The sequence below is a fragment of the Crotalus tigris genome, unplaced genomic scaffold, assembly GCF_016545835.1.
Source record: "Crotalus tigris isolate CLP2741 ecotype Arizona unplaced genomic scaffold, ASM1654583v1 scf7180000018491.14276545383:2951260, whole genome shotgun sequence".
Taxonomy (NCBI): Eukaryota; Metazoa; Chordata; class Lepidosauria; order Squamata; family Viperidae; genus Crotalus; species Crotalus tigris.
In genome coordinates, this window is record NW_024097037.1 from 2,291,871 (window position 1) to 2,312,519 (window position 20,649).

The 20,649-nt window shown below is 35.9% G+C and overlaps 1 protein-coding gene across 3 annotated transcripts; it reads right to left on the reverse strand.

The window, feature by feature from the left end:
- Positions 1-4,099: 4,099 nt before the first annotated feature.
- EIF3D (eukaryotic translation initiation factor 3 subunit D) lies at positions 4,100-18,787 on the reverse strand. 3 transcript variants are annotated; one of them, XM_039353100.1, is made up of 15 exons: positions 18,631-18,787; positions 16,458-16,589; positions 15,784-15,829; positions 14,369-14,505; positions 13,774-13,859; positions 13,267-13,339; positions 12,994-13,106; positions 12,145-12,277; positions 11,335-11,482; positions 11,014-11,144; positions 8,522-8,607; positions 8,256-8,385; positions 7,606-7,748; positions 5,921-6,201; positions 4,100-4,245 (listed from the first exon to the last, which is right to left on the reverse strand). In XM_039353100.1, exons 2-15 carry the CDS (start codon positions 16,578-16,580, stop codon positions 4,232-4,234), a joined length of 1,644 nt encoding a protein of 547 aa, XP_039209034.1. In that variant the 5' UTR covers positions 16,581-16,589; positions 18,631-18,787; the 3' UTR covers positions 4,100-4,231. The 3 variants fall into 3 exon arrangements, with proteins under 3 accessions (XP_039209034.1, XP_039209036.1, XP_039209035.1); XM_039353102.1 differs by having other exon boundaries at positions 16,458-16,583; positions 18,631-18,773; XM_039353101.1 differs by lacking the exon at positions 18,631-18,787 and adding an exon at positions 18,375-18,528.
- Between the last annotated feature and the right edge of the window lie 1,862 nt (positions 18,788-20,649).

Consider the following 20,649-nt stretch of genomic DNA (forward strand, 5'->3'; position numbering starts at 1 on the left):
ATTTGTTCTTGAGCCATCCAAATTGGAACACTCAAATTATTTTTCTAACACATAGTCCATAAATCCTTTAACTGAAACATTCATGTCTGCTTTTCTAAGGGAGAGAAGTGTTTTGGATGGCTATTGATGTTATCGAAAATAGAAAATTACTTTATATAAAAGCATAAGGACGGAAACAGAATTAAAAGCTAGAATTTATACTTTCTAAAAAAAGATCAATTTTTCTTCCTAGCAGGCTTAAGGAGAGCCCTATCTAAAATACATCACCATCTCTGTCTTTATTTTCTGAGATATTAGTTGCTACTTTGCTATTTTTCTAGCATCCAAACCTTTAGCCTGATGAAAAGTACTGGAAACCTTTGATTGCAACGAGTTAGTTTCAACCCAGCTGGCATTTATTTCTGAGAACCGCTTGGACAAACACTGGCAGTCTTGAAGCACTGGCCATCCTTATGCATCTAGAAATAATTCATAGCTCTTCTCAGGATATTCCATTAATTTGCTTGACCCCATCTATCCATATCTACTAACTTTCATTCTCTCAACCACAAAATATTTTCTCTTTAATCTCTTATATCCAAAGCATGTTAGTTTCTTCTTGATGATGACCATCTCAACAAACCATTTAATCTTCATTTGATCTAGAAGTCAACAGATTGCTCTTGTAGTCCATGGTACTTTTAGGAACTATGTTCAAATCTTTCAGAATAATTTGAGGCTTGTGTCAAACCTGAGTGCTGGCTCACATACGTGAACCTATTGGGATTATTCAACAAATGCTTATTTAAAAACGTTTAGTTAGTAATATAAAATAAAAATTGCATCAGAGATAAGGAACAAATGCTGCAGTCTACCCGTGCAAAAGCAAAATGCAAATCTTTTCCTAAATTCTACTATTTTAGACTTTTAAAAAATGTTTCTCCAGTGAAAGGATCTTTCATTTCTATATACAAACGAAGCATGTTTTCATGCATTATAGTGAGATTGCATGGACATTATTCACAATGAAAGAATGGTTGGTGAGTGATGGAACTTGCTGATGGCTAAATACTTACATGATCAGAGAAAAGACACATCTACATTTATTGCTGATTGGAATCCTTACAGACTTTTTATATGAAACCAAAAAAATATATGAATTTATGATTTTGATGTTGAGATAGATTATAGAAAGAAACTGTTGTAACCAGGGAGTGAGAAATAAACTTTTAATTTTACTTGTTTATACTCAACTACTGCAAAGATTGAAAGCTACTTCGTGTTGTTTTTCTTTTACTTTACCTTTCTTGCACTTTTAGCTTTTCTTTATCTTACTTTTTTATCTTTAAAAAAACTCGTCACTTTCTATATCCCCCATTGAGACAAAAATGTTACCATGAGTTTAATGTATTCAGCTTTTATCCTTCCATGAAACACCCCCACATATGTATGTATGTATGTATGTATGTATGTATGTATGTATGTATGTATGTATATGTATTAATCAATTAGAATAGAGCTGGAAGAAACCTTGCAGATATTCTAGCCCAACCCCCAGCTCAAGCAGGAGACCCTATACTATTTCAGACAAGTGTTGTCATCATCATCATCATTTTAGCCATTGTGTAAACATTGGAGGATGAAGACCTCTTCCACCTGTTTCCAACCAATATGGTCCTGAACTTCCTTTTGCCAATTGGGCCTGCAATAATTGATGATGTTGTCGATCCATCTTGATGTGTATAAGGATACACACACATCATGTCTAGGAAGGGAAAAGATTTTATAGCTGAAACAACCGGTTATGAAATAGTTAATAAGGTTAAGTATTTAGGAGTTTATATTACAACATCTAATGGAAAATTGTATAAGAATAATTATGAGTGCTTATGGGTTAAAGTTCAAAAAGATTTAAATGATTGGCAAAAGCTACAACTATCGTTACTGGGGAGAATTTCAGTAGTGAAGATGAATGTTCTACCAAAATTTCTTTTTTTGTTTCAGATGATACCCATTTTAAAGAAGGATGCTGATTTGGACGAGTGGCAGAAGGGTATTAATAAATTTATTTGGGGCGAGAAGAAATCAAGGGTAAAGTTTAAGATTTTACAAGATGCTCGAGAAAGAGGTGGACTTAAAGCACCAAATTTGAAATTATATTATGATGCAGCCACTTTAACTTTAGTAAGTGACTGGCTCAATTTAACAAATAGAGATATTCTTGTTCTTGAAGGGTGGGATTTATTATATGGTTGGCATGCATATTTAATTTTTGATAAGAAAGTAGATTTGGTCTTTAAGTCACATATTTTAAGATATGCTTTACTTCGAGTTTGGAAAAAATATTATTATAAGTTAAATTATAAAATACCTATTTGGGGGATCCCTGGACAAGCAATCCAGGGGGTTTCTAAGGGGGTAAATTTTGACAACATTTCGTATAAAGAGTTACTTATCTGGTCGGGTACTGATTGGCAATTAAAGTCTTCTGATGTGTTAAGGCAAGAAAACATTTTACAATCGTGGTTTCAATACTTGTAAATTGTGCAGAGATGGACTTTGGATAAGAAAGTGGGAATTACTTTAATAGATGAAAATTTGGTAATTTAGATCAAGGATCAGAAATGTGCCCATATTAAAAGAATTTATGAGTTAATAAAATTGGATTCAGAAACAGAGTTAGTTAAAGATTGTATGATTAAATGGGCCCAGAATATTCAAGAACCGATCTCGTTGGACTTATGGGAGGAAATTTGGACTAGAAATGTTAAATTTACGCAGGCCCAGAATTTGAGGGAAAATTTTTACAAAATGTTTTATAGATGGCATTTGGATCCTAAAAAGTTGTCTTGTATGTACCTGAACCTGCAACCTAAATGTTGGAGATGTGGTTGCTTCGATGCAACCTATTTTCATGTTTGGTGGACCTGTAAAGTTATTAAAGCCTTCTGGATTATGATTTGGTGGAACATTCAAAAGGTTTTTAAAAGGAAGATTAAGTTTACTCCCCAACTGTTTCTTTTGGGAATTTTTGTGGACTTTAATGTTAAAGTTAATGTTGAATTTAATAACAGCAGCAAGATTACTGGTGGGTCAATATTGGAAGGATACTCTGCCTTCTTTAGAAGAATGGGTATTTAAGGTTTCTAATTTAGCAGAAATGGCTAAAATTTCTGCTTATTTAAAGGAGAGATATTTTAATGTATGGAGAAGATGGATAGAATATGTTCAGAAGAAATATGGAACTACAAAGTTTCACTTATTCTATGAGTAATGATTTTGTTTATAAACTTATGATGTCAAAGTTTGAAGAGAATTAAGGGTTTTTATGATTTTGTTCATTGTATAATTAGTAAATTTAAATAGATTATGTTTAATATGTTTGCATAATCCTGTATTTTGCTCTGGGAAGTCGGGGGGGGAGGGGGGTGGATGGGGTTGAAAAAATTAATGTTTTAATTTTGAGAGAGGAACTGCTCGGGCATTTCCCCTGGACCGCATCAAGAGGGAGGAGAAGAAGGTGAGAAGTACGTAGGAAGGTTGAGGTGAAGGAGGAGAGGGGGTAAGTGAAGAAAAAGAGGGAAAGAAGTAAGTTGATTTGAGGTGGGATGTGGTTTGGGGGGAAATGGGCGGGCAAGACCAAATGTGGTGTGTATCAATTTGTTTTATTTTTTATCTGAAGTATTTGTAAGATTGTTATGTATTGTAAAGTTGAAAATAAATTTTTTTACAAAAAAAAAAAAAGGATATACACACATCCACACTTGCTCCAATGGAAGTAATTTATCCCATTGAAGAAAGGCATCATAAAGAGTTAAGTATTATTTCTCATGAAATTATTTTGGCACTAATGCTATCAAAAATGTTGTCCCTCATTATTTAGCATTCATAAGATTTCAGAGCAATTATTTTTAAGGCATTATCATAATAATTCAACATCTGTGGTATAAATTTGAATACTTTTGGGAAATATAATAGATTATTTTGTTGTATATAAGCTTTCAAATGGAAGGCATTAATCACAAACTTAATTTAATTGCAAATAATTTTTCCCAAGATGTATTAGATGTATTACTAAATCCATCAATACTTCCATGTAGTAATAAGACAAAAGAACACATTTATCAAGATATTATTTTTATTTTTTAAGGTCTAGCCAAACAAGTTGAAGATTCAGCTCTGATCCATCCTTGAAGAATAAAAGTTGAATGACCTTCAAGATGCTGTTGACCCTAATGCCTAGTTGTAAAGTTCAACTCTCTTCTTCTGCAACACAAAGACAAATCAGAATGGAAAATGCCTTTCTATGCCAAGACACATACAAAAAAGCCTTAATTTTTGCAGTTTGCATACATTCCTCAGTATTTATTTCTATATGTACAGATAAACTTTCTGTACAATAAAAACCTTTATCAATTATCTGACAATCAAATGGCAGCAATGTTTTTAGCAAAAACTTTTGAAATTTCCCCAACTGTTTATATATAGATGAAATGATTAATACTGTCAGGAAAGAACCACCACCACACATGCAGAGTTCAAGCTAACTACTTGATTATGTTCTGCCTATAATACAGGAATCTCCAATCTGGCACGTTTCTCTTGGGAAAATTAGATATGGGTCCAAGGAATTAGGGAGGGCCAGTTCTGGTTCTGGCCCTTTTAGTTACGCAGTGATTCTAGACTAGCTCTACACTTATCCCTCCTACCTGCTGGGTTTCTCAACTATATTCAGAACCATATGCATTCTTTTAAATTCTTGACTAAGGAAACTAGATACCATACTGAATGTCTATCTAGATCCACTTAATTATTTATTTCCCATGTACTATTTGAAAATCACAGAATGCTGTTCCACTTTGGATAACAGCTTAATTTAATCCCTTTTAATCTATGGTCTAAATTCTGCAAAATATATAACCAATATACTGATACAACATGCTATGAATAATTCTATCATGTAAAAGATGCTAGTAATAGGATGATGAAAATTAGCCTCTCAAACAACTTATTTTGAAATAAGACTTTTACAAACTAGAGCCTCAATTGGGTGTCTCTCAAAAGGTACCTCTAGCAAGGCAAGCTTCCAAAGATCATTAGAGGAAACATATTAATATGCTTTGATAATATAAAAGTTTGTATTTTTAAGAGGAATTTATTACAAAAAATAAAGATATTAAATAAAAAATAGTATGTAACCTAAACCTTTGCACTTAATAGTACCAAAATGCAGGATAGCTAGCTTGCTAAATCTCCAAGAAAACACAACTCCTATCCTTTTGATATTAAGCAACAAGGAAGAGTTGAGATTTTTATTCTCTGAAATATCAAAAACAGTAGCTAGCTGTGGAGAATAAAGTAATTTAGACCCTTTTAAACTGTGGGGTGAATTATTCCAGGATGAGGAGGAACCCCAATATACTGAGACTTCTGCAAGAGAACTAATCATAATGTATTAAGAGTTTTTATTCTTAATCTGCTCAAGTTCTTTCTTTCAAAGGTATTTTTCTCTGAGGTTCAATCTCCTTTTTGGATGACCTACCCACTTTTCATTCCTTACACTTACTCTTTATGTAATCCTTTTTATCAATGCTTTTATCTAGCAGGACATTTTTTTTAAAAAAAATGTAAAAATATTATTTTAAACAAATATTTTTGAAGGGTTTGTGTATCTATTAATATGCCCTGAAGGCATGGTGCTCCACAATATGGATACCATAACCTAGTTTAATGTGTCCTAATATTTGCTGTAGCAAAATTAGGATGCATTTTGCTTTCTTTGGCCTTGCTATTTTAATCCTGGTTGAGAGAGACTGTGAGGGCAGCAAATACCATTTGAAAGCAGTAACTGCTACATCACTGAAGGCTATTTTAGTCAGATGGGTTAGATTCTGGTCATGAAAGAAAGTTTTACAGTAGTAATTTATCTAACAGTTATTACCTTCTTCCTCCTCTTCCTCCTCCTCCTCATCGTCTTCTTCATCAGAGCTGAAGGTGCCATCAGGCAGGCTATAAACACGGATAACTTGCTTGTTGGGATCCTTCAGGATAAGGTACTTGCCCTCATCCAGTTTCATGCAGATGTCAATGACACAGCGCAGAATGCCCCAGGCATTTTCCATGCTTAAATTAATTTGGCTTGCAAATTCATTAGGTTTGAACTGCTGTGTGCCCAGAATCACATGGCGTGAAGAATCTTTTACGTGGTATCGGGAGACATATCTAGCAAGGATGAAGAGACAAAAATTAAAAAGTGCAATGATATAGTCCAACCTACTAGAAAAAGGAAGATTTCAAGGTTAATGATTATTTGACTCAGCTAATTATGAAGTTGCAGTCTCCTCTGTTTCACAAACCATTAAATTTAGGTAATTTATTATTTTTCTGTCTCAATTATTTTATCTTCAACACACACACACACACACACACACAATGACAGTGATATTTACAGGAAGATTGAAAGATATGCAGCTTTAGTAAAATTAGTGTTCTGCAAATATAATACGGTATGTAAGAAGTGGCTTTTCAGAAATTCGGTATGGCTACTAATAGAATATTAACTGATAGCCACATCTAAACCCCTATCAGGCCTTAATTCATCACTATGGTATCACTGTATCAGTAGCATTTCTACTCAACATACAGCATAAAATATTCTCAGATTAGCAATAACTGAATTAACGACTACAGATGAAATTTTGCTGTGTCCTGTTCCGGTAAGGTTATAGCTGATACACCTGTACAAAAGCCTTCTTGACCATGATCTCCACCTGCTTTTTAAAACGGACCTATAAGGCCAGGATGATCATAGGTTATTCATTTAAGGCCAGGATGATCATAGGTTATTCATTTGTATCCCACCTTATTTTTTGCAAATAACTCAAGGTGATGAATGTATTCAACACACATTTCTCTTCCCATTTTCCCCACAACAACCTGTGAAGTGGATTGAGTGAGAAGTGTGACTGGCTAAAGTCATCCAGCTGGCTTTCACGGCTAAAGCAGGAGAAACTCACAGACTCTTGCTTTCTAGCATGGTGCCTTAATCACTACACCAAACTGGCTGACACTACTCTTTCCAGAAGAGTATAAGAGTAAGAATCTTAAGAGTCAGCTGGTCTCTGAATCAACATGTCTGGGCTGAGTCTGAGCCAGATTTTACCCTAACATTCTCCAGACACTGGGTCAAGAGTTCTACATCATCTTTAAAGAGCCTGGGGTGAAGATGTACAACTGAATATCTACATATTAATGATACCTCTCCCCAAACCAGTTTATGACTTCTCTTAGAACAGTTTCAGGTCTGAAAGGTCTGAACTTGGATTCCATAACAAAATGTTTAGGGGTACAACTTCTTCCAACAATTCTCTGGATCCATCTTATCATGTTGGAGCAGGATCATCGTAACATTGTGCTTCCAACTCCTGATCCTCCCTCACAGTCCAGAAGGATGCTGTAGTCAAAAGCATCAGAAGTCACTGAAAGACCTAGAATTTATAAACTACTACTACTTCTCAGAAAACTATTCTAGAGAGGTTGCTGCAATTCTGAATGTCTGCCCAAAGACCTAATTTCCCCCTTGTACTCCAAACAACACCCCATTTTTAATATATTTTTTGATCTTACCCCAGTTTAAGATATTCCGATCCAGCTAGCAATGCACAAGTAGTCCAACGAGCAAGTTTGTAACTATTATTTTTCAGTTCAGTGGCAATCACAGCTCCTCGCTGAGAGTCCAGTTTCTGACGCCAATCTACTCCATTACAATGCTAGAAAAACACACAAGCATATCAGATTTTCAATTATACCATACAATATTATAGTAGTTTACAAGCAGGCTATGTAAGTGATGAACCCATGCAAACACATATATTTCAACATGGTTGGCAGCAAAGAAAGAAGGTAGCATGCTGAACTGTCATTCTTGTTTTTTGCTTAACACTCAAACATTTTGCATAAAATGTGAATATACAAATTAGTTGATTCAGTATTTATGGCTCAACAAATAATTCTTAATGAACCTGGTTGGCATGACAAAAAAGGGTAGGGTAGGCAGATATTCAATCAGTGGTGGTTAGATAATTATCAAGAGTAGAACGTTCATAGGCTAACACAAGTTATCATAATCAAAAGATTAATCAGCACAAATTCTGTCTATACAAAATAACTATGCAATGCTCTTCTGATATAATCAGTGATAGAGTATATACATGGATCTGTTTTTGTTTCCAACAGTATCTCAGCCAACATGCTGAGCCACTTTTATTTTTTCTTACCCTTGAATCCCATTCATTCAGTGTTTTAATGTTGATGAATGATACTTCCCCATTGGCTCCAGTCATCACTCCATCGTGCTCACAACGTACTATCAGATCAATGTCATCTCCCAGCTTCCATCTTCGATACCTACAATCAAGGACAGTTTTGCTGATTTCAGTGGTATTACAGCTGTTTATTCAAATAATGAGTTTCAATGAAAAGTGTAATATGTATAGAATTTACATCATCAAATCCTATCAATGAGCTAGAAGCAACAACGTACCGATATGCAACAGAAGCAATCTCATTTTTATCCATATCATCTTCCACAAATGGGTTTGGATTGGGAAATGTGTATTTTTCTTTCCCCTATAAAAAAATGACACGCAGAAATGTGGCCAACAGCAATAAATATATGATCAAGATAGTCATGGTTGCTTCATAAGGAATTCCATTTTGGAATCACAAAATTTTAGTTACTGCTTCTTTGTCAATCTCTTACATAAACATCATAGTAGCTTTGGGTTGTGTAGATTTCATCACGTTGAGGAAATCCACACAATAATAATAATAGTAAAGTTGGAAGGGACCTTGAAGGTCATCTAGTCCAACCCTCTGCTCAGAATACAGATAGCCCTTGACTTACAACCATTTGTTTAATGTCTATTTGAAATTACAACAGCAATGAAAAAAGTGACATGATTGATGCTCATACTTGTGACTGTCACAGCATCTCTATAGTCACGTGATCAAAATTTGGACACTTGCTAACCAGTCTGTACTTAGAAAAATCACAGCATCCTGGGGTCACATGATCTCCAGAGGACTTCCCAAAAGCAAAGTTAATGAAGCCAGATTTGCTTAAAGACTGTATGATTCACTTAATGACCACGTAGATTCACTTAACAACTATTGAGCACAACTTACTTAATGACCACATTATTTAACAATGTTAAGTTCCAGTTCTAACTGTAGTAATAAATGAAGGACTACTATTATTTTCTCTGGTCTTGCTCAGAGTAAATATTAATACTTCTAAGAAAAAAATCTGAAGAGCTTATAAAAGCAGAAATTATAGCTCTGAATCCATTTTTGCTTGTTTAATTGGATTACTGCTGGATGAACAGTATTTTCTAGGTAAGCATAACAAAACCTCCACCTGGACAAGGTGGAAATGCAGGTAGTCCTCAACTTACAACAGTTCATTTAGTGACTCTTCAAAGTTACAACTATACTGAAAACAGTGACTTATGACCCTTTTTCACACTTATGATTGTTGCAGTATCCCTATGGTTGTTAGGTGATCAAAATTTGGATGTTTGGCAACTGACTCATATTTAAGATGGTCATGTGATCACCTTTTGTGACCTGACAAGCAAAGACAATGGGAAAACCAGATTCACTTAACCATGTTACTAATTTAACAACTGCAGTGATTCACTTAACAAATGTGGCAAGCAAAGTCATAAATTGGGGAAAACTTACTTAACAACTTTCTCATTTAACAACATAAATTTTGGCCTCAATTGTGGTCGTAAGTTGAAGACTACCTGTATAGCCTTTATAGCCAATATCCTTTAGAGCAATAAGCTGGGAATTTGAGGTCCTGGTAGGATCATTGTTGCCAGTAAGATTGAAAGGATAGGGGAAAGAATAATGGTGGGATGATTCCATATGCATGAGGACAACCAATTCAATTCAAACAACTTCCAAAATAAAATCCGGAAGAAATCATTTTTGTACTATTACTAAGAAAACTGTTATGGACATGGCTGGAACCTTTAGATTAATCTGAGTATCTCTGATGAGATCTCAAATCAGAAATATTTATATATTTGACTACAGCAACATATTGGACAGCATAGTTCATGCCGTATAGCAGAACATATTACAGTTACATTAAGTGCCAGAACACATGATTATTTCTCTGAGAAACAGTTATAATGAATAGGAGTTACTATAAAAATGGCATTTGGAGAAACAGAATAAAAAAGAAAGTAAATGGGGTGCATACTATCCCAGCATTTAACATTTTCAGCAGATACACTACAAAAGTTGCAAGACTACAGAAATTGTAGCTGGAATTAAAAGACAAGACTGAAACACTAACACACTGAAATACCCAGACAATATTAATTTATTAGCTAAAGTAGACACTGAGCAGCTTGTTAGGAAAAATGGATAGTAAAGTTCCAGATTAAATATGTTAAATATTAAGAAGACAAAATAATATTAATTTTAGGCAGGAAAGTAATAACCACCTTTAATAAGATCATGGAATCTATACATGCAACTACATTTCTATGACAACACTAGTCAGAATAGTTAAAGCAATGGTATACCCAGACATAATGCATACCTATGAAAACTGGATACTCAAAAAAGTATGAAAGATATGTATCTTCAAATTATGGACTAGGAAAACTAACAGTGTACTATGGACTAGAAGAACTAATTACTTTATGTTGCATTAAAAGGACTGCTGCCCTTTTGTAATTATGATCAGCAAGCAGAAATTAATGTATTTTAGACTTGGTATGCAAGCAGATAATGGATCAAACCCAGCCCAACAATGCTCACTGAAGAACAGGAAGGCAAGATTTGGTGGATGGACAAGATCAATGAAATTATTAGAATGTCCTTAACAGGGTCATAAGTCCAAGGAATGTCAGAATGGTGGGTATTTGTTCATAGATTCATCAGGATTCAAACTGAATCCAGTGACATCTAATTAAAATGTAAAAGTCTAGGGCAAATTAAATATTCTATCCTTACCATTCTTAAGCATTGCTGTGAGAAGTTGTGGTTGATGTAGGTGGCTTCCATTGCAAGGTTGCGAGGTGAATTGAAAGAATTTCCCTCGTCTTGAGGTGGCTCATTAGCAGTTTCACTCACTGTAAGAAGATCTAATACAGCCAAACACAACTATCATCAGAAAGTTTAATATCTCCATCCTATACAACAAAACTACTCTATACTAGGATAGAAAGTCATAAAAACTAGAAAAGCTTGATTTTTTTTCTCAGTGATTCAAAGGACTTACAGAGCCCTACAATTACCTGGTTTTTCTGCAAAACATTATATGAAAAGACTCACCAAAATCAGAGTTGTCCCTTTTATCAAAGAACAGCTTGGATCCAACTCTTTGGACTATGATATCCCAGGAATATACTGAACGAGTGCAAGCCATGAGGGTAGCTAAGATAGCATCTGTAGCAAACACGTTCCCTTGGGTTTTGGCCAGCTACATGCAGAGAAAAGTCACAATGCGTAAGAGTGGGAATGTAGTACAAAAATGAGCTGAATTCCCATATGCCTCCATTTTCAGAAAATCAAATTTAGGAGATTAAAAAAAAAAGACAGAGGATTTTAGAATATTTTTGTAAAATAAAGGAGAAAGAGCTCTGCCACTCGATTTCCCTCAATCTACCCATATGGCATTCAACATGACTCTAATGTTCATACCCTTCACATTTAACAATTTTGCCCGGGAAAGGACAAAAATAAAAAAGTAAACTAATCATCTGTCAAATAAACTTTTTAGTTTGTTATTTACCCTACCATCTTTCATTCTTCCATCTGTTACAAGTCATTATCCCCAAATCCAGTAAAGATAAAAATCTGCAACGCTAATAATTAGGTCAACTATAAATCATTTACCAGTTTTTCAAAATGGGCATTACAGCATATTCACATGCATAATCATAATTCTATCTCTTTTGCCTAAAAGCATGGTATCTTCTCTAGTCCCAAAAAATTTCTATAATTACAGTCTTAGTATTTTATTTAACCTTGCCCAGCATAATGTAACTGGCAAAGGAATAAGTTTCTTGTCCTATCAAAGGTAAGCAAAACACTATTACAACAGTCTTCTATTCAATAATATAAACCAAACAGATACTACACCTTGCGTATGACTGGATCATCAGTGGTAGTCACAGTATGGAAGATGCGCTTAATGCTACGAAGATTTTTTTCATTTCTTGTGGTAATGCGGTCAGAACCTTTGTCATAATATTCTAACGCCCCACAGCATTCTCTGCAAATCAAAGAATACGAAAGTCTCCCCAAAGCATCACAGGATAGTAAGTACTGTGTAATTCCAGTGCAACCACTCCAAGGAATAAATATGAATTATCATCGCACTTCCATGACAACCTTCTCTAACCCATGATCCTTTAGGCACGACTGAACATAATTCTAACTTCCAACAGCATGACCACGGGAACTGAGGCAGAGAAATCTGGAAAGAATAGGTTTTATTCTCTGGCGCCATCTTCGCCAACTCAGTTTAGTTTCAATTGTCATGCAGCAAAACCCCATTTTAGGAATGTGAAGATAATGGGAATTCTTATTATGGAACTGAGCCTTTGGGCCAGTCTAAATAACTGGTGTTGTCTTCAGATGATTTTATACCTCAGATAATATTCTGGTTTGCTGGTTTTGATTAATGGTATGCAGGCATTAAATCTTAATTTGTTGCTTACTCAAGAATTGAATACATTAGTAAAGGGGACCGTAAGACAAAGAGAGAGAGAGAGACAGAGAGAGGAAGAAAGGAAATGAAGAAAGGAGAAAGAGAGAAAAGGAAGGAAGGAAGGAAGGAAAGAATATTTTACCCTTTCCTAATAAAATGTACTTCAGGTGTCTGGGACTCTTCTCTCTTAGGAATTTGAGACATTGTAGTCCAAGAAATGTGAATAGCACCAGTCTGAAAAGCTCAGTTGGTGTTGCTAATTCCAACACATGTCTTACATGTCCTGAGGCTCTGACACCTCCAAATATCTCATCTTCATTAATCTAGGGAAATCCATCTCCTCCTTCACTTCCCAGTCACTGCGAACCTCCACTGAGGAATCACGTGGCTTCTGCCGAGGCAACAGATTAAACATAGAGAGATGGAAAAAAGGAAAAAGAAAATTCATCAGTGTTTAATGCAGGAGCAGTAACAGTTGAAATTGAATAACTTAGGCCCAATAATAGCAACCTGAAAAAAATCCCAATTTGTTACGAAAGAGAACATCATACCTGAGATTTTTGGTCCCATTTCTGTCTCACTCCAAATTGCTTCTGAAATTTCTTTTGCAGACGCAGTCTATCTCTGAAATAACAGAAAACCAATAATATTTTTGCCAAATAATACAGCCTTGACAAAGGAGCTGCTTATTCCAAATCCTTCGTTCATAAAAAAGAAGTTAGGCTGCTAAATTAAAGAGTATGGTTGATCCCAGATATACTTGGTGAAAAACAGAATTTCACACCATGATTGCAAACTTTAATATAATTACTTGAAAAGTACATTAATCAAGGGTCGGCATGAGAAGGTATAAATGCAAGTTTAATAAACACAACAAAACAAATGGTATTTTTATTCATAATCAAATGCAGAAACAATTCAGCAAATGGATGAATTCAAAATACAACATAGCGGAACCCAACAACTCATTTACTGAACTATTTGCTTCAGAGAAAAACTAACTTGTTACTGTTACAAACAGAAACAAAACTGTTCTTCCACAGAAAAACAAAGATTACCTCTCCTTCTGCTTGGCACTTTTAGGCAGGGTCTGCAGGTTGAATTGAAGTATGTTCCGTCGGTCCTTGTCTCTTCGAAGGTTCCTCTGAAATAAGGTATTTGTATAAATAAGAAAAATGAACAATTCATTTTAGAGTATCTTGGAAACCAGGGAAAAGGACAAGCTTGCACGACAAGTGCACCATGTTCACTGCAGAGCATTAGATATAGTTAGAAATATCACTGAGCATTAGAAGGTATAATGGATGTGTATTTTAAATATTAGAGACTTCAGGCTATCCATTCCTCATTTAGGGAGTTTCAAACTTGTTTCAAAAGATAATTCTGTGTTAAAGAAAAAGAAATATTTGCAGCAAGAAAATATCTACTAGGCTGGCAAGCAGAGATAACATTTTCTGCATATATCTTGAAAAGTATATGTATGTGAGTGAGTGAGTGAGTGAGTGTGTGTGTGTGTGTGTGTGTGAGAGAGAGAGAGAGAGAGAGAGAGAGAGAGAGAGAGAGAGAGAGAGAGAGAGAGAGGGAGGGAGAGGGAGAGAGAGCGAGCCACTAAGTAGTCATTCAAGTGTAAAACCTTTAATGAGAATATCATACCTGTGCAAATCTCATACGATTCCTCTGGTATGCAGTTTTCTGGGTTCGTGTTGTGTCCACTAACTGGAAACTGCCTTCATCTTCCTCATGGAAGTAAGCATATTGGCTTCCTCCTCCAAACTGGGATGAGTATTTATCTAGAAATATAATTACTACTATCAGCTTTATGCTCACGTTTGGATTGTTTGGAAGACCTAGGATTGAAATGATCCTAGGAATAAGAGCCAGATAAGAATAATCATAAGGGAAACTACTAAGAACAAGAAAGGCAAGTGAAAGAAATTTAATGGCTGAATTGAAGCTGGTCAGTTTTAAAGCCTACAAGTACAAAATAAATTCTATTGTTATTGTAATTAATACAGAGATATATCAATAGCTTTCATCAACGTTTTGTACATTCCAACGTCACAATTCAGTAGAAATTTATTCATTAGATGAGGTACTATGTTATACACAATTGAGGAGAAACATAGGCTTGCAGAAAAGCTTAGGTGTTTTGGAATGATAGACATGATGTCCATGTCCTGGAAGCCTTAGCAGAGGGAAAGTAATACTTAAAAAAAATAATAATCTGCTCTAAATCAATCAGAAAGATCTTTTAGCAATAGAACCTCAACACTAACTCTGTATAACCTAATTAGAACCAGACTGGGTTTGATTCTTGGGGACAAATGTTTACTATCCTAACTTTCTGTCTTTTCTTCTTTCCCCCTCAACCTTGCCAAGCATAGTCCCCCCCCCCCGAATATCCACCAATATGACATTCAACCCACATATGTGGGTTCTTGCTTGTTGATCACAGGACAGATTGATTGGCTCTTCTTAAAACTCACCCTTAGTAACTTATCAAAATCGATAATTTGAAGGTTTTTATTCTCTCTCTTTTCTTTAATGTCTGATTTTTACAGCTGTGCATGTCTAAATTCCAATGCTTTAATTATTGTTATTATTATCTTATTCTCAACTGTTAGTAAACATACAGACTGCAATTTTGTTTTTTAATATTTGACATTAGCCTGGGTACGTCACTTTCCATATTTTATTTTTACAGTTAGGCTATGTTTTACTTTAGGTAAATAAAGTGAAATCATCTGGCTATATCATTAGTTAATACTTTGACTTCAAAATGTTGTGTTGATTCTACCTGTCATTTCTTCCAATTCTGGACACTTATGTACATTATGAGCATTGCTCACAAGAACAGTTATGTATTCTTGTCCTCCCTATAGCCTTTTTATGTTCTTTATGACCTTTTTGGAGTCAATGGAGTCTCCATTATCCATCTTAAATTAATTATTTGTTCTCCTGTCCCTCTGTCTCTTCTGAAAACTTGCCTATTTATTTGGTATTTCTCTTTCCATAAAACAATCCTAAAACAATGTTTTTATCTTAGACAAGTGTGCTATTTCACTCACTTGTATATCGTTTATCTTGATAAGTTGCTCCAGTCCAGTCTGCAACCTAGGGAACATAAAAATAAGTATCTTATGCTAATATATGAAACAATCATTGAAAATAATTCAACAGATTCTCTAAAATTATTTCTCAATCCAGCTGAGTTTCTGAGTTCTAGATCTCTTTCACTAAAGACAGTACAAAGACTAATATGTATACTAGGGGAATGCAGTCAAAAATAGTAACCCCATATTACTTTGGCTGCATCCTCTTTGTTGATATACTTTCATTCTTGCAAATGTTACTGGACTGTTATGTTGAAACATTCTTCACCATTGGCGATATTAATACTGGGAGAAAGTTTACCATTGATTCTAACATTCACATTCCCTGTAACTGGATAGTACCACAGGTTGAGATGTACTGAAAAACCAGAGTGAAAGAAAAGCTAACTTTAAAAATGTAATATTTTACAATTTATTTCCTATGTAGTTTGATTCCAATTCAGTATTTGTTCTGGGAACTGTGCAATAGGAATTAAGATACAAATTCCTGAATAAATGAGCTGCCAGAAACAGCATCTGGCATAAAAAAAATACCACTAACAGAGGGTCTTGTATGAACAGAGGGTCTGAAACAGACAATGAATTAAACTCAATTAAGAACTTCTATGCAAATATTCAGATAAAAGTACCTTTCCTAGCCGGTCTCCTTTGCTGAAGGGCTGATAAGGCATATCTTTGAATTGCTCAGGTATAGCACATGGACCCCAACCAGATGGATTGTCCTGGACTACAGGCGTAATGAATTTTGCCATCTTCTATAACTATCAAGAAAGATGATGGGAGGAGATAAAATACAACAAATCAACAGAATAGAGCAATAGTCAGTTGGTGGTTTAGTATAATGAGACTCAAAATGAATAGACATAAAGCTGCTAAATCTATTAGGAAATAAATCCCAACAGAAGACAAAATTTATTCAAAACCCAAATGGAAAAAAATCCATTATTATGAAATAATTGGAAAGATTTTTTTTAATTCTGATATGTATAAAAGTCCACAAGGCATGATACTTAATTTGACTTCAACGTTTGGAAATTGTACACTATGCCTCCTATTCCTAGTAAATGACCGCAACATCTAAAACGTTTAATGTAATATCACCATATAACACAGTGGTTCTCAACCTTTCTAATGCCGCAACCCCATAATACAGTTCCCCATGTTGTGGTGACCCCCAACCACTTATACATCACCGGGTGCCAGGGGCGTGGCCAAAGAAAAGGGGAAAAAAATGGCGGACAGCCTTGTTTGGCGACCCCCGTGAAATGGTCGTTCGACCCCAAATGGGGTCCCGACCCACAGGTTGAGAACTACTGACATAACACAAAGGCATAGCGCAGTGGCGGCGAACCTATGGCACGTGTGCCAGAGGCAGCACGCAGAGCCCTCTCTGTGGGCACGCGCATTATCACCCCGGTCCCACCTCCCCCTCATTAGCAGCCCCCCCTGGAGGAGAGTCGCTCCTGGGCATGGCCCGCACGGAGCAGAGCAGCCAAGGACATGGCAGCCAGGTGGCAGGGAAAAGACTCTGCCCTTGCGCCCTGTCACACGCAGATGGGGATGCGGGAGGAGGGAGTGGCCATCATGGCGCTGCAGGGCCACCTGGGCAATCTGCTGCGGCAGACTCTGGAGGTGGTGGGTGGCCCTGCGGGTGGGCAGTTTTGGGGCACTTGGTGTCTAAAAGGTTCGCCATCACTGACATAGTGCACACCCAAATCAAGATGTATTCATCAACATACGTCTACTGTTAATAAATTTTACGGAATCTGGGATCAGATTACATTTTCTGGACTCTTAAACCTATTTCCAGTATTTTTAATTTGTTTGTTATGTTGCTATAAACCACCCTAACTTCACATAAACTGATTTGATATCTTTTTTTTTAATAACAGTGTAATTTACAGGTCATTTTTTTAATGCAGCAATTTCTTATAGTTCATTTTGATAAATTTCTACTGAAATACTATCTATTGATTCCCAAAATCTGGCAAAAGTCACTGCAGCAACAGGTAATAAACATATTCTGACAGCAACTCTTCAAGTTTTTCGGAGTTGTGAGGGAATAGATGCGGTTGAGAGGGAATAAGAGATACTACTGTATGAGGAAAATGATTGGTTTTCCTCTGCTCTGAGCGGAACCAGTGGTAAATTTAGTGTTCTATATATTTTTAGGGCATTGGGGTTGGGGGGGAGTTTACATTACTTTTCGCATTTCATGCCTCAATATGGAAATAAATTATGCCGCTAATGTCAGAGAACTAGTCTTTTAAAAATTAACCTACATATCTACTCTATATTAAGTCTCTCTGTAAATTGAACGACAACTTTAGAGAAACATTTTAAACAATTCCAGTTTAGCAGCTGTAACTACTGAAAATTTACTAGGTCCACTTCCCATTCAGTCTATGCACTCAAATGAACGAGATCATCAAAATCAAGACGTCTTAGCAAATTCGAATAGACGTTCTGTTCTTAACGGATGTGGGGAAATAAAAGAGGTAAATGTCACATCCAGGGTCTTTCTCAGTGTCATCAGCAGTACTTACGCCGTGAGTTGAGTTACTGCTTCGGAGTACCGGGTTTTATCATGACGTTGGCAAAAATGGGGAACAGGAAACGAGGCCCAAACTTACACACTTTGAGATTGGGGCCTATTCTAAAGGTTCACGGGATCTCACCACCGGAAAGGCAGGAGGGTCCTTAGCCCCACCCTGCATCCCAGCTAAACCTGCCGAGGAACAAAGACGCCGGTGTTCCCCAGCGCGAAGGGCCGTGGGCTCAACCCCAGGGTTCGCCTCTCACCTGTACGACCCAAATGGGCCCAGATGACAACGGATTCAGCCCAGCAGCTGGAAGAGAAAAAGGCTCCCCCGCTTGTTGCGCACTGCTTTCTCGCTCGCTTCAACTTCCGGCGCTTTTTTTGCGCCGTGTGATTGTACCGCGACGCTACCAAAAGCTGATAGAGTACAGTTTAAAAATTCAGACAGAGCGTCGCAGTCGGTGTAGCTAGAGTGGACGACTGATTTTGGTTACACTGGATAGAGATAACGTGGAAGATGACATAGAAGAAGGGGGGAGGGAGAGTTAAAAGAAAGCCTTTAAAAATCTGGGGATTAAGTTCTTCAGATATCTTGGGATACATATAAAAATAAATTCATCGGGCTAAAGCTTTCATTAATGGCCAAACTTCCACAGAAACATACATCTTTTAAAAAAGAAGAGTATCTGGTCACTATAGTATGAATATAGTATGAAGGATAGATTATTACAAGTCTCTTTCTCTTCCCTTCCTCTTACATCCATAGGAGCCAGGAAGGAACAGTTCTAATACTTTCCCTTCCCACTGAGCTGAAGACATGCTTAGACAACATTTTGTTTTTGTAATGGTTTCTAAATATTTTCTCCAAGGTCATCTCAATGTCTCCCTAAATCATGTTGATTTTATTCATCTTCTCAACCAGATAGTTCAAAAGATGAGATGTATTTTAAAGTTTACCTTCTTGTGCCATATCCGTTATCGGACGTTGGCGATCATGTTGGCGATCCTGTTTTTATCAGCAGCCCCACGAGCAGTGCTGAGTTTTGTTCAAACCAATTTCAAGAATAGTTTGCAGTTTTCTGTAGTTTGGTGCAGTTTGTTTAAGCATCAGTAAACTCATATAACTCCACCTTCATTCAGTTTCAATGTTCATATATTTATCCCAACATGCATATCTTTGATGAGCTTTGCATTTTATAGTATTACGAACATTTTTTCATCTCTGATATGGGGAAAAGCGAGAATCTATTAAACACAATTTAGTGCCTAGAACAGGGGTCTTCAAACTTGGCCCTTTTATGACTTGTGGACTTCAACTCCCAGAATTCCTCAGCCAGCATTCCTGGCTGAGGAATTCTGGGAGTTGAAGTCCACAAATATAAAAGGGCCAGGTTTGAAGATCCCTGGCCTAGGGCATATAGGGGCATGGAGGGAATGTGTTAAGTTTTATTTTTAGTGTTTTAATCCTATCAGTAAATTCTTTAGTGGGAATTCCTTCTGAACAAACATGTGAATAACTTCTGGGCAAAAAAAAGATTACTTCTGATCTCATACAGTATACAGATTAGCCCAGTTAGCCCATTTGAGGTACCTTGGTTCAAAAATTGTTGCCCTGCATTGCACCATTTCAACCTGTTAAAAGTTACGACAACAGAGTTTCAGTATTATATAGATTATGCTAATATATTGGGGCATTCAGGTGATATAATCTTTATTCATTATCCTATGTTTTATATCCTTTTCTTTTTTGTTAGGGATAATCCATTTAGAAGAGAATCTTTGAAGTTTGGTAGTTCTATGGCATTATGTTTCTAGAAGGTTTTTTTTTTTAATGGAGAGAATTCAGCACATGGAACATGCTCTGCTTTATTTTTCCCGCTTTTTTACAGTAGAATATCAAAATATAATTGTAAATTTGGAGATTTCTGCATCTTGCTTATGTTACACTTTTTGATATGCTACCAAGACTGTCTAGCCCATATATAAAAGCAAGAAATTTATGGTCTGCAACCATGTATTATGCATTGAAACAATAAAAAATAATATATCTGCAAACAAAAAACAAACTTTATAAAAATAGTATTTCTATGAACATACCTGACAATATTTATTTTAAGGAAGAGAAAGAGATGTTTTAAACAGTCACCAAATTGCTGATCTCTAATGTTAGCACCATTGTGAATTCGGAACAATACCTTTATACAAGTCATTAATTTAATGTAGACAACAAATTCTATTACGGTAATATTTATATTTGTAAGGTCCCTGACCTTCATCTAAAT

Excerpts from the sequence above, each read along its gene's own strand:
- EIF3D (XM_039353100.1), bottom strand. The coding sequence starts at position 16,580 with ATGGCAAAATTCATTACGCCTGTAGTCCAGGACAATCCATCTGGTTGG. Across the intron at positions 13,340-13,773 it reads AGTGCCAAGCAGAAGGAGAG|AGATAGACTGCGTCTGCAAA; the intron begins GTAATCTTTGTT and ends CTGTTATTTCAG. Across the intron at positions 12,278-12,993 it reads GTGTCAGAGCCTCAGGACAT|AGAATGCTGTGGGGCGTTAG; the intron begins GTAAGACATGTG and ends TTTGATTTGCAG.